At 34.4% G+C, this 14,933-nt stretch overlaps 1 protein-coding gene across 1 annotated transcript; it reads right to left on the bottom strand.

The window, feature by feature from the left end:
* Nucleotides 1-829: 829 nt before the first annotated feature.
* LOC117928890 (chaperone protein dnaJ GFA2, mitochondrial-like) lies at nucleotides 830-13,305 on the bottom strand. The gene is made up of 18 exons (XM_034848989.1): nucleotides 13,066-13,305; nucleotides 12,849-12,945; nucleotides 12,452-12,526; nucleotides 11,999-12,084; nucleotides 11,709-11,792; nucleotides 11,583-11,621; nucleotides 8,143-8,247; nucleotides 7,451-7,498; nucleotides 7,276-7,363; nucleotides 6,997-7,061; nucleotides 6,789-6,863; nucleotides 5,492-5,564; nucleotides 4,922-5,013; nucleotides 4,263-4,334; nucleotides 3,596-3,652; nucleotides 3,190-3,238; nucleotides 1,796-1,862; nucleotides 830-1,204 (listed from the first exon to the last, which is right to left on the bottom strand). Exons 1-18 carry the CDS (start codon nucleotides 13,150-13,152, stop codon nucleotides 1,108-1,110), a joined length of 1,356 nt encoding a protein of 451 aa, XP_034704880.1. The 5' UTR covers nucleotides 13,153-13,305; the 3' UTR covers nucleotides 830-1,107.
* Between the last annotated feature and the right edge of the window lie 1,628 nt (nucleotides 13,306-14,933).

Below are 14,933 nucleotides of genomic sequence, written 5' to 3'. Positions count from 1 at the left end.
TAAGAGCTTTCCCCAAGATGCTTCCCAAACAAAGAAGCTTGCCTTGGGTGAACAATATCTATTAAGAAAAGCATTGATCTCCTAGGCTCTAGGATAGAGTAAAAGGATTTATTTGAGAAAGCTCCGCTCATTGTCTCCAACGAAATCACCTTATCCTTTTCTTCTTTATTCACCACCTTACCTTGAAGCCTAGCCAAGAAATGCTCCGCAATCTAAATCTCCCAATAATTTAGATGCCTAGAGAAGTTAGGAATCCAAGCACCCTTATATTGGATGAAGTCCACAAATACTCCATTCATGCCTCATTTGAACTAGTTATGGCAAATCAAGAGGGAAAAGATATGCAAAGAGGCATATCATTACACCATTTATCCTTCTAAAACTCTACCCTTCTTCCATTAACCAGAGAGAAAGAGACTACTGTTGACAATCTCCCACAATTTCCTCACCCACTCTCACTTGCTTAGAACACCTCCCCCTTCAACCTTCCCATACATAGCACTAACAATTTACCTCCAGAAAACCTAAGGACTTGCACCCAAAGACTTGCGTGGGTTCAACAGATCTCTTGTACCTAAGGACTTGACCAATTGCTCATCCGTTCATTTAACATTTTTTCCCTTTTTTTCCTGGATATTCATCTGTACATATAAACTCTGCTTCAAAGAGAATAGATACTTGAATTGTTTTCCATGTTTCTCGAGACACTAAAAATGAAAATATCTAACAGCATTGTGGAGTCCATTTCTATATTTTGCTGCATGAGACCTAATGCACTGGTCCTTCACATCTCTCCATGATAGAAGGTCCCCCCACCACCCCCAGTTTGAAAGCTCAATGGCAATCCTTTATTATAGAAAACTAGAATTCAAATAGTGGGGAATGCAAATCTGAAAACCCTAGTTTATCAACGTAAGAAATGATACAAAATTATGTACAATCGCAGCTGTGGACACTGAATGAGTTTATTCACTTGCTCAATGTTACATAGTAAGAACAATTCAACGGAAATTTTATCCTACAAAACTTTTCAAGAGAAGAAATTTTTCTCAAAATCCTTTTTCTTTTCTATTTTCCCTTTTTGGTACTTCATGATAATTTATCGGTCTACCCCGATGCTCCAGCAGCAGCACCCTTATCATATTCTCCTTGCTCTTCTTTGGCAAACTCCTCAATAAGTTGCCGTTGCCTCTGGGTCAAATTCCTGCAAAAAGAATAAAGAATAAAAAGATAAATATCCATGATCAGATTTTGAATTCTCCCCCTTCTGAAAACAGAGTCCAGAAACATTCAGCTTAGCAATTGCATATCCTCTTCCGTACATTTTTTTTACAGTTCACAACCCAGGAAGGTCATGCTATTTCATTTCATGTAAAATGCAGGTGTATTTCTGTTGTTTCTCATATGCAATGAGCTAATGTAAACTGAATAATAAGCCATGTTTGGTTCTCAGAAGTTTAAAATTGAATAACTTATTTTTTCTCTTATATATAAAACTTAAATAATTTAAAAATAAATGTCTTTTGATTAATTTTAATTATAATTTTATTTTCATTTATATTTTTCATGGTAAACCAAATGTATTTTTTTTTCTTTTCCTTAGTATTTCTAGGAACCAAATATAGCCTTATTTTAATTTTTTCTCACCTTTTTTCATGTGGTCTTGATATAAGAAAATCATTTTCTTTTAATAGTTTTTTTTTCATTTTTACAGTACTTTCAAGGAACCAAAGATGGCCTAAAAGAAGATGGGAGATGATGAAACTATACTCTGGCTACGGAGACAGGAACTTACGATGGAATGCTGACATTGAAGTGCACATATTGGTCTCCGAATGAAAGAGAATTTCTTCCTTTAACCCCTGTTAGAAAACACCAGTAAGACAGAATCCAAACTTCATTTGGTGAATATTATCTAGTCAGCATCTCTCTCCAAAGTCCAGACGTGTCCAAAGCAGCCCAGAGAACAAAATAGTTAAGAAAGTAATTGTTTTCATATCAATTCCATAGGAAAAGCATAATCAGTTGCATATGTTCTACTGAAATAAACATGGGACTCCGTCGTTTGCAAGCATAAAAACAGGTAAAGACAGATGTCAGATGTGTTGTCAATATATGTAGAACATGCCACTAGTAACCGGGAGAGGCGTTCTCCATACTGCTTATAATCATTGTTTCATCCCCTTTTATATGAAAATAAAGCACCTAAAATAAAGTATAAAATCCCATACCGATGGGAGAATTGACAATAAAAAATATCTGATATTAATCTCAGAATAAATTTTTCTCTAAATAAAAGGAAAATCAGTCAAGGTCAGGGGATAGCCAAGTCTGCACATGAAGACAGTTACCCAGCTGCAGAATGTTGACGTTGACCAGACTTCATCACCAGAAAATGTCTAAATTTAGGATAAAAGATTCAAATTCTTTCAACACAATACCAAAATACCTTTCCATGCAGAAGCTGGAGGGAAAACACAAACAACTGTTCCGTCCCTCATATAGATCCTATACAATTAGATAGTACATACTACAATGATTCGCGCTAATAAGCAATAGCATTACTTCTCTCTTCCCTTTTCTTTTTGATAGAATAGTATTACCCACCCTTGTTATAGTTTGATCACACCACATGTTTCAAGATATCAAATGATCAGAACAATCAAGAAACTCTTCACATTTAAAGAAAAGGATCACAAATAAATAATCAAGCAGCTAACACGTGGACAGGTAAAGCAAAAGTTCTTTGAGTGACGAAGGATCAAAATTGAACTCTTCTAGAATCAGAGTTCTGTGCCCTTCAGTAGACAACATTAAGTAAGCAAATTAAAATCCTAAATCTCCCAGGCACACTGAAGCAAACAAAAAGCCTATTTAAGTACCTTAATAATAATAATAATCCTAATTTCAACTATTCCAGAAAAACCTTTGATTCAAATACAAGCCATATTTGAATTTTTCTTTAGGTATTTTTAATTATATTTACAATTATAACCGTAAATTTCTTAAGTTCGTGGATATGATCCTGCCTGATGATTGCTCACATAGAGTTCATGGCACAAGTAAGAATTGGTGAATGAATTTACATATTGATCTAGATTTATCTGGAGAAAGAACATAAATATATGAAGAAAGATTTAGTAACAGAAAATTTGTCAAGGATAGCAAGCATTAGAGTAAAATTCTCACCTTTTCTCTTCAAAACTACCTTCTGACCAGGTTGAGTGCCAGGACGGACCTGCAAATTGGAAATCAATTTAACACTCCTACTTGATTGAACAATAACAAGAAGGTACATCAACAAGAAACAAAATAATAATAATTATTATTATTATTATTTGACAACCGAGGAACCTTCCATGGCCAAGCCCTTAAAACTCTCCATGGGGACCCAAACCTCAAGGTGCTGACCACCCCGCAACAACCAATACTGAGTAAATTTAGGGTATCATCAATGGTAAAATTCGAAGCTAGGACAATGTGTCACTTACTGGGAAACACTTCCCAGTGTTCGGCCTGACCAACTGAGCTACCCTGGTGGGTAAAAAACAAAATAATTATTAAACATTGCCTACTGCAAAAAAGTAACACAAACCTTAAGAACAACATCTCCTGTGAGTGTTGGGACTTGAATGGTTCCTCCCAAGATTGCCTGCAGAAGATAAAATCCAAAAAGGAGTAGGGAAACCAACATAAGATCACTTCTGACAAAGGGAACTAGACATATATAATATGTCTAAACATCAAACAGCAAAGTGAGTAGAATACTAGGACAGAAAACAGACTGAATTACTGGAATGCAAACATCTTTTACAGGTCCGGTTGCTGAAAGACCTCATAAACTCGGAATTTTTTAATTAAACTTGACCAGTAGAGACTGTAAAGAACGCATAAGAAAAGAAACAGCAAAAAGGTTATAAACCTAGGACAAAGGGTAGACATAATTCCCTGCTTAGAGACCCCCTCTTTGGGTCAGATTGCATACAGGCCTCATAAACTAGAATAACATAAATCTTTTTGTATTTTCCTAACAAAGCAGATATATGATGCAAAGTGAACATGGGTCCTGATTTGCAAATAGAAACTGTCTGACCAAATGTATTTTTTATATAGTAAATCATAAAATAAAAACTTCAAGATGATTAACAAATATTCAAGAAAGACACAAAAATCTTCTTCCCAACTAACATAATTAAGACTTCCAAGAATTAAAGGATCCAAAAATATATTTTCTTGAGAGCATAAAACATTAGAGAAGTTACTTGAGTGATGCTCAAAACAGCATCAACATGGATGTCTGGGCCTTCTCTACGGAAAACAGGATCTTGTCGGACCTGCAAACAGAATTATGATACAATTTTTAAGTTAAATACAAAAGACACACATCCAAACTGTACACTATCAAATAAACCATGGCACAATAGAAGGCAGATCTCTTGCTACCATGTGGTATTGCTCAGCTTCTTATGATTCTTTGGAACTGTTGCTGTAGCTTGCTACTAAAAAGTAATTTGGATCAAGAAGAATGCTAGGATTTTTAAGAATTCTAGCAGAGTTGAAGTATCAAATTCACTTTTTCACGACTCTCTGGACATCTGTGACCATGGAGTTCACAGGCATTCCTCTGAATTAGATACTACTCTTTTTCTCTCCTCTTCTCTTCTCTTCTTTTCTTTTCTTTTCTTTTATTTTTTTAATGGGCTGAATTAGATACTGCTTGGTTGAGGGCCTATTCAATCTTCTTCTTGAGGGGCCAGTTTATTGCAGGTCCTAGCTTATTGCTTTTGAATGAATCTGAGATTGAAGTTTAGTGTATCATTATGTGGAATATCTAATCCACCTTTGCCGATGGATTTCCTTTTTCAGTAATATTTCCATTTCATTAAAAAAAAAAATTGATGAAAGAAGCTATGCAAGTTACCCTGATAGTAACATAAAGATCACCAGGTTGATTTCCTTCAGGATCAGCTCCACCACTTCTATACACCTTTAGAGTTTCATTGTCGTCCACTCCTGCACATATAAAATGCATACATTAATGGCACTACATATCAACATTTACCTTCAGCCAACATCTCACGGCCTTGACCTTTGAGGGGACATTAGCTTTCAAATTGTCACAATATGGAAAAAGGAATCCTAAGGAAGTCTCTTCTAGAGAGAATGAAAACAAGATCGACCAAAAACACACCACTTCGATAAAAAGATCAATATCTCTCATCTGTAATAAAAATGGGCAAACAGGCTTGCCTCAAAGGTTTGGAGAAAAGAGATGAGAACTTAATATTCATAACAGTTTGAATGATTGAATCCCTAAAGAAGTCAAATTTTCAAGACAAGTCCTAAAGCAGGTGCAAAATGCATGTGTGCTGACAAGGAAAGGGATCCTAAAATAGGATAGTCACAGTTAAAGAATTGCTATTAGAAGAAAGAGTTCAAAAATAGCATAAACCTTTAGCACACAACAATTTGTCAAATTCCGTAAGAATACCTGGCATAATATCCAACTTGACTGACTTTGATCCTCTTACCACTCGATCTCCCTTGCATGATTTGCAGAAAGTCTACATACCAACATGTATTAGTAAATTATTATAGCAGTTTCAAGAAAAAAAACCATGGCAAAAACAAAAGAGGGTGAACCCAAATACACTAGGGACTATATACATGGAGCATCTAGAAAGCAAGAGAAGATGGAAAACAACTAGGGGTGAAAGGACCCAAGAATAAATCACACTTTAATCAACCTATGCAAAAAATCCAGAAGAGAAAAATGTGTAGCAAGAAAAAAAATGTTTGTGCGAAGGTTCTCATAGCCATAGTTTACTCTATAAGGATGGTTGTTTTCTCATTCTCAGTAAGGGAATTTTCATCACCAAAATACATGGGATGCTAGATTTTGTTTCTAACTGACATGACCACAGGTGAGAAACTGCCTGATGGCATATACTAAGCAAATGACTACAGAACCAAATGATTCCCCACAATTGGATAGGTTAGATTTAAAAAATTCCAAGGAGCAGGAAGGGAAGGTATTCTATTCATTTCCAAGAGAAAAAAAATAAATTGATTGACAGCATCAGTGAAATTATATATCATAGTCTATGCCTTAATGTTAGGTTCTAATCACCTAATGTTATGCAATATAATACCAGAGCCAGTAAGAGCATAAAACCCACTTCAGGTTGCTTGACACAGCCTAGCCCTGCCCAGCCGATGACACCTGGACACTATACTCCATCCCTTGTCTTTAAAACATATTTTTTTGAAAAACATACAGTTTAATGACTTGAACCTTAGTAGAGGGTTTGAAACTCACTGCTGTTAACTAGCAGTGGATGTTCATCAAGTGTTATCTTTATATTAAAGCAAAAACTTAACATGTTTACACAGTAAAAATATGCTTAAAGATATTGCATGCATATTCTCATCTCTCTCATGGTGATAAACAATGAGAACAAAGTACCACTGTATCCATAGAATTGTCTATAAAGCCTTCTTGTTGCCCCTACTCACTAGAATTCATATGGTCACATGGTTGTTTCATCCCCTTTCATCAAAATAGATAAATTATGGTTGCACATAACTTGAATAGCACATAAACACCAAGAATACATACCTATCCAAAAAAAATAAAAAATGAAAACATCAAGAATACATGAACAATAAAATTGATATAAGCTATACGATATCTATAAATCCAAGGAATAATAACAAAACTTCAAATTCATTCTCTTTAGATCCACAGGAACAATTGTAAATAGATGCAGATGTATAGTGTACTGTACCGATACAGTTTTCCCAGTTCCACCACAATGAGTACAGGTAGATTGCAATCTAAATGGGCCATTTTGCATGAACATCTGGAGATGCAGCAAAATTAAAAATTAGCTATGGAGAACCTTTTTCTTTCTTTTTTTTTTTATTTTTATTTTTTGATAAGAGAGAAAAAAATAGTGTGGAAATCATTAGACATATGCTCCTAAGAAAACTGACCATGCCTGAACCTCTACATCGCCTGCATGTTTCAGGCTTGGTTCCTGGAGGGACACCACTTCCACCTGCAAAAATTAAAGATTAGAAAAAATATTGCCAACAAAACAGAAGTTTCAATCAGAGGAATTTATAAACACCATAGGAGAAGTAAAATTGCTGACTGTATCTTTAGAAAGATATATTAGAAGTGCCAAAAAAAATACAGGACAAGAGAAGAGAAAGCATTAGTATCCAATCTGAAAATCATAAACATTTGTTTACTTCAGATATTAAGCATACCACAAGCTTCACAAGGCAAAGCAGTTTGAAATGTTACAGTTTTAGTGCATCCCTGGACAGCTTCCATGAAAGATAGTTCAATGGAAACCTATCATAATGAATAAAAAATGAAATGTTAATGATGTAACTCTGAAGCACAAAAAGAAATCATGAAAAAAAATGGGAGGACAGAAACCTTGACATCTTGGCCGCCAATATTTTGTTTGAATATTGTCTTGAAGAACTGATTTCAGCCGCAGATAGTCCCACATCATGCATAGAAAATGTCATATTAGAGTTGAAGGTGAAAGTGAAGTTATAATGTAAAGAAATACTAGACATCTACCACAGATTACATACAGATAGATACATCTATTCCATCTTCACACCTAACTATGCATATAATGAAAAGAGCAACAACCTCTAAATACTTTCTAGAAACACTATCATAGACAATGATAGCCAGCATCTAGCATAAATTGATGACATGATTACTCATCCCTTTTTTGAAGGTGTGGTTACGCTCTGTACATCATGAATACAAATGCCCAAGCCCCTCCTTTGTCCAGTTAATACCAAACATATTAATAAAGATCAAATGATTGCCAAATCTTGATAAAGGAAGCAACTAAAAATTACACGGGCTCAATCATGTCTGAATCATATGGCAATAGCAAAAGAACCTTGTGAATAACAGATTTTAAGAACTCGGGTGAAGAGCATGTGTGTGTGTGTGTGGAGAGAGAGAGAGAGGTGAACAGTTCAATCGAACTGAAGAACTTAAAGAGGTGTTTAAGACCCACTTACCTTTGAGTCTTTAACAAATCAAAAAACAAAAAACATTCAATAGAATTGAAGAACCAACTAAACGTTCAAAAAAGTTCTTACGTCATTCTGGAAGATGTCCTCAAATGGATTACCAAACCCACCACCATGAAATGGATTACCAGCACCACCTTCAGTATTAGCTTGTTCAAATGCATCATGGCCAACCTGTTAGATCATAGATGTTACCAAGGTGACATTTCTTAAAGATGCTGTAGGAAGACACTGGCCAAATATTCATTGGAATTAAAATGGTAAATAAATTACAAAAAGAATCACATTATAAATCAGTATGACTCTACAAAGTATTAGAGCTGGATTCTTCAGTGTGATTTCCAGTGAAGATAATTTGGAACCATTGGGTGCAGCCAAAAATAAGTTTCTTTGCTTGGGAAGCATCTTGGGGAAAAGTTCTAACTTTAGACCAAATTTAGAAGAAGGGTTGGGCTTTAGCAAATAGATGTTTTTTATGCCGAAATTATAAGGAGTCTACTGACCATCTTCTTCTCCATTTGCGAAAAGACGAGGACGGTGTGGAATCTGTTTTTTACCTTGTTGGGTGTGTGTTGGGTGTTTCCTTCCTCGGTTAGGGAGACCCTTGTGGGATGGGATGGTGCTTGGATAGGCAAAAAGCGCAGAAGAGTGTGGAAAGTGGCCCCCCTGTGCTTGTTTTAGTCAGTTTAGAAGGTTAGAAACAGCATTGCTTTTGATGTTGGGGTGCTGTCCCTGCAAAGGCTGAAAGCCTTTTTCGTTTTTTCACTTTGATCGAAGACCAAACTGTTTATAAAAGATGGTCCTACGATGTTAATAGATTTCATTGATTGGGTGGATTCCCGTTGAGGTAGTTTTTTTTTTGTACATCTTTGTCTTGGTCTGTTTTTGGGTACAGCTGTAAGGGGATAAGTTTCTTTTATCTGTACATCTTGAGCCGTTTTTTTAGCGCCTCTTATTAATACAATACCTTTGCTTATCAAAAAAAAAAAAAAAAAATCCGTATGACTCTACAGTACACACCTTTGACCAAGTAAAGTTCAATACTTGCTAGCTATGTTAGGGTGATTCTCATAGTAGCCTTTTAGAGGGTATGAACTCAACTTAATAGATTTTCTCAATAAATGGCAGGGTAACCAGAGTTATCCGCGCTCTCTATATATGACATTAAAGAAATGGCAACTAAAATGATGAACTGAGAGAAGCTTCAGTGTGTGGATTAAGTAAGCATGTGGTTAAGGGAGAAGTTTCAGTGTTAGACCTTTCTAAGTGCTTAGAAATGTCTTACAGAAGGGCACATAAAAATACGTTAGGTCAAGTGGGCTAATTTCAAGTCCACCTTTGGCCTATCCACTTCACGTTCTCTCTTTTATGTAAAATGTAGTGTGTCATAAAATGGAATATGGAGCAGACATGTGCTAGGTGGAGCAGATACAAGCCCACCAACCCCACCATTATATATAAACATAATACATCAGAGGACAGACATATACATGCATAATGCACATAGCTCTTAGCTTTTTCCAGGCTCCTCACTTAGCCAATCATGCAGTGGATGTAGTAACGAAGTGCAGAGAGTTCTTCTGAGAAAATTTTTACACCTAATTTCTAATGAGCGTTTTCTAATTTCTAAGCTGTAAAGAAAGATTTATTTTTTGTGGACTAGTGTACATCTACCTGCCTTCTTTTGATCAAACTTCAATAGTCGATTGTGTACTTGTTGAAAGGCTTCTCCTCCCTTTTTAATGTTATATATAATGCAAATTTGAAAACTATGATTTTAATCATCTCAAAAAAAAATTTATGCACCTATATATATGCCTTATTTTTCCAAAGTTGCTACATGAAAGGAAAAATGATATCATCACAAAAGTGAAAATATTAAATCACAGAGAATACAATTGACGTTTTTCTTAACTACAGTAAATTGACAAAATTTGGGCACAGCATGCAGCAACATATGTGATTGTTTTGTAAGTTTACTATATTAAATTCATATATCTACCTATTTTTTGGGATTTGTGTCTTGGCATTGAAGAACCAAAGAGAGTAAAATACAAATGAAAATAATAGGTATATGATATATTACTTCACAAAAATGCATAATACCAATGTTTTCAGAACCGGATCGGTCATTGAACCGGAAAAGTTATCGATTTATGGTTCACTGATCGGACCGGTGGTCGAACCGCAGTCAAACCGGTGATGTCATAAATATATAATTTATATTTTATTAAAATTAAAAATAATTTTAAGAAATTTATATAATATTAAAATTATAGCATTTCATTTTTTTGTATTTGATATGTCTATTAAATGATAAACATAAATATAAATGTATTAATATATCAAATTTTATTAAATAAAATATGTATAATATTTACATATGAGAAGAAAATTATAACATTTAATTTATCTACATATCTATGCATTTTATTATTTTAAATTTTAAAAAATATTATATTATTTAATTTATTTTCATATTTATTGTTAATAATTATTATAAAAATAAACATGAATATAAATATTTATATTTGTTTAAATGTTTTATATTATAAAAATTGGCAAACAGCATTAATATAAAATATTGTTACCTATATCTATCAAAGGAGTTGTGCAGCATAATGGTTGGCATCTTTCTTTTGTAAACCTTTGATCCGAGGTTCAAATCCTCACAATGCAACACAACTGCATTTGTTATTCTTTATAACCAAATCCCACATCCAAAACTCACAAATATAATGAGTTCCATAAATAACCCACACCTGAAGGAACAGACAAGTTGCTCAATGGGCTGGCTGGTGGGTGGGATGATTGTAGGCCCAATGCAGTAGACAAAGCCCAAGAGTGTTTTGGTCAACCCACATGTTGACTGGCTCACAGAAACCGTCCGGTTCGACGATTCAACCACCAGTCCGTCCGATTCAATGCTGGCCAAAAGCCCCTTTCAGTTCAAAAGCTGAACCGGACCGGATCAAGGTCCGGTCGACGGTTGAACCGGCCGGTCCGGTCGACGGTTGAACCGGCCGGTCCGGTCGACGGTTGAACCGGCCGGTCCGGTCCGGTTTTTAAATCATTGCATAATACACTTGCATTATGGCATGCTTCCTAAGTGTATACGTCAGACACTATTGTAAGGCATAAAAACAAAACAAGTATTGGATAGGTGGATAGGTGCTCGGTCAACATACACAAAACAGGTCTGGCAAGGTAATTTCCAACTGACATATGCATCTTATAATAGGCAGCAAGTATACAAACTTTTTTTTTTTAAGAATCTTAGGCTACAAGTATACAAACTATAACATCCCTATACAACAAATCTAAAGAGGAAAAATAAAGAATAAAAAATGAGATTGCAGAAGGCATAATATCACAAGATCAAAGCCTAACCCCACAATTCACTCAAGCAGAAGTACCTCACCATAAAGGTCATAGAAGTTTAAATGTTGGAAGAAAATATAAATAACTATAACAAAAATAAGTTATATAAAACAAGTTAAATCTGACACCTGATCATAGAGAGACCGCTTCTCCTCGTCTTTCAATACCTACAGCCAAAAATACAAAAAGGTTTTCAATTACATTTTGTGTACTACCATAATAGAGGATAAGCTATTTATGTTATAGAGACTTACCTCATATGCCTTTTGAACCTCTTGAAACTTTTTCTCGGCATCTGGATCCTCTTTATTGGTATCAGGATGGAACTTCTTTGCAAGCTAAATAATAATGCAAAGCAAAAAATATCAAGAACTGGACAAGAATCAAATAAATCTTAAATCCTCTAATTTGGGTGAAAGATAATTTAATCCAGGAGGCCTCCATTTGCACACTTAAAGATAGCACAAATTATAATTCAATATACTTCATGGGCACACAGTTCCAAAAGAAAATTTACATAAAAAGAGATGTGGCATAAACCTACCCCATAATAAGCTTTCTTTATTTCAGACGCACTGGCATTCTTGCTCACACCAAGTGTATCATAATAATCATTAGCAGCCATATACGCTGATTCAAACAAAGCAAACAGAAATCTTATTCCAAGGTTTTCTTCATGTCTAATAAGAAACCAAAAAAGAAATTAACAAACTGCTCAAAGAAGTACCAGAAATAATAAAACATAAACAATGGATCATGTCTTTCAAGAGAAAAAAAAAATTCATCAGAATCTATTTTTCTAATAAAATAAAAAAATTACTGTGTAAGTGAAATTTGTTCCCATTTACAAATTGCATAAATTTTCTACCATGTCCAAGGAAGAGTATAATATAAGGATGAATGAGTCAGAAACAAATAAAGAAAAATAATTTTCCCCAAAAATTTTGTTAGAACAATTTTCCATTAATACAAATAAGGGAAAGAAGGAATCAAATACCAGTTCCATGAATCCATCTTGCAGCTCCCCAGTTAGCATTTAGAACTCCGAACAGCAAACGGTTTCTATGATTAACTGCATTTTCAACCACATCAATGAATGAAAAAAAGGAATGAGTACACTGTCCCATTATCTTCCATTCAAAAAAAGAACGAAAATAACAGAAAACACAATTTTAAATAGACTAGAGTCATTAAATCCCTTTCATTCAAACTGTAATTCAAACAGCACTATTTTTTCATTTCTCGCATTTCATCAGCCAGCCAAACAAACCACAACCCGTGTCTTATAATGAAAAAAAGAAAAAAAATCAAAACTCAAAACTCAAATTTCCTACATCTTCCTGCATTTTCTCACCAACCAAACAACCGAAATACACCCCGAAATTTTGAAATACCTGATGTCGAATTGGGAATTCCAATAACCCTAGAAGAATTGTTGCAGATTCCAGAACCGAAACACCTATAGTGCCCCCTTAACAACGACTCATTAATCTGTAATCACCAAAACACCCAAAAAATAAATAAATAAATAAATAAAATCAAACTTTTACATAATATTTCACCATAATACATTATTAGACAGAGGGGAAAAAAAAACGATGTTGGTCGTACCGAAGTTGGAGAAGCTTCGAGAAGGCTCGACTGGAGAGATTTTCGAGCCAAACAGCGGAAGAGCTTGGCGCCATTGGTTCGAACCATTGGGCTTTCGTTGTTCACGAAATTTCACTCCCTTTTGGGTTCGGAATTAGGGTTTTGGTGACGATGAACCGAGTCGAGACCGAGTTGGCCGAGTCGACAACGTCACTTTCTCGAGAAGTTGTTTTCTTTTCCGCCCTATATTGGAGGAAGAATCGTGGGGTTTTTATTGATCGTTAAAAACCCTAGTTCCAGAATCTTTCCACAAAAAGACCTGGTGGGCCTCAATGGGCCGCTCTTGGGCTGACGAAAAAACCTTAACCAATTGGGTTTGGGGCTGGGCTTGATTTATCAATGTGAATTCTTAAAGTGGAAAAAAAAAAGTTTCTTTTTAAAAATGTCCAAAAATAATTAAATAAATAATAAATTTTAAAAATTCAATTTTAAAGCTTTTTTTGGGATAAAGTTAGAAGTAATGATAATTACTACTACGAAATGATTGAACTTTATATTTACAAAATGTATTTTAATTTTTAATTTTTAATTAAATAAAAATTTAAAGTCTTAATTTTTATTAAACTTTAATATTTTTCTAGTTAAGAGTGTTTTAAGAAAAAATTTAGAATTTCATTTTTTTATATATATTCAATTAAAACATCTATTTTGAATAATTTTATAAAATATAAGCTTCATGTATCACGGGTTAAATTTGGCAATAGCTTGAGATTTATCAAACTTAACTCGAGTAATTGAAATACTGTTGGATTTATGCCTTATATTTCAAAATTAATGTCCCATTTGAGAGTGATTCTCGTAAAAATATTTTTAGCTTTTAATTTGACATTAGTTCTTCAATTAAAAATGTTTTCATGAGAATTAAGGCGCACGCTTGGTTGAAAAACCAATGATGTGATATTATCAGTTATAAACGTCTCTAAATTAGAATCTGTGCTAGAAGCGATGCATGGACCCACCACCCGATTGTTAACCATTAGTAGTGACTACTTAGCCCCTAGAGGCATGTGTTCTTGGTCAAGCCGATAAAAAAACAATAACATTTATATTTTATTTTTTTTCTATTTTTAGAAAATACAAATGGTTTTTCAATAATATTTTTTATTTTTATAAATATTAATATGATCTCAACAATACATAAGAAATCAACCTTCAACAAAGTAGAAATACATATCCATGACATAAATATATATCATGTACAAAAATCATAAAAAAATACATCATGATATATATTTATATATTTTATATATCATGGTTTACAAGGTGGAAGTGGAGAGCCACAGAGGCAAGGGTTATGTATGTAGGAAGAATTGTCAAAGGGCTGGGACCTATACTTCAAGTTCCAATCAGAAGGAATTTTCCCACACAATCTATTGTAACTAACATTCAAATTCTGCAGCAATATGGCATCTGTTATGCTTGATGGAATGGTACCCCAAATCTTGTTATGTGACATGTCCAATGTGACCAATGTCTCGTGCATAAAACCCGCTCGTGAGAAATTGAATGCAAAACTGTTTCGCGAGATGTCAATTATGAAGAGAATTTGATCACTAGGGTTGCAACCCTCCCCCACGAGGAAAAACCCGAGAGAAAGGAAGAAAATGAAGGAAAGAAGGAATAGCCTCATTGCAGTAAGCTTAAAGGAAGAGCAAATGAAAGTTGAAACCCAATGTGCAATACACAAAATGCAAATGCAAGTAGCTACTTATACAGAAGTTTTGGGACTTCCTTATCTTCTATTATATCGAATGGCTTGCCATATTTGACTAGGTTTTTGGGGGTCATAGGGCACATTCTGAGCATAAAATCTGGGTCAGTTTGATAGT

Source organism: Vitis riparia, chromosome 13, assembly GCF_004353265.1.
Source record: "Vitis riparia cultivar Riparia Gloire de Montpellier isolate 1030 chromosome 13, EGFV_Vit.rip_1.0, whole genome shotgun sequence".
Lineage (NCBI taxonomy): Eukaryota > Viridiplantae > Streptophyta > Magnoliopsida > Vitales > Vitaceae > Vitis > Vitis riparia.
The sequence above is the reverse complement of the archived record's forward strand: the minus strand, read 5'-3'. Positions and strand labels throughout refer to the sequence as shown.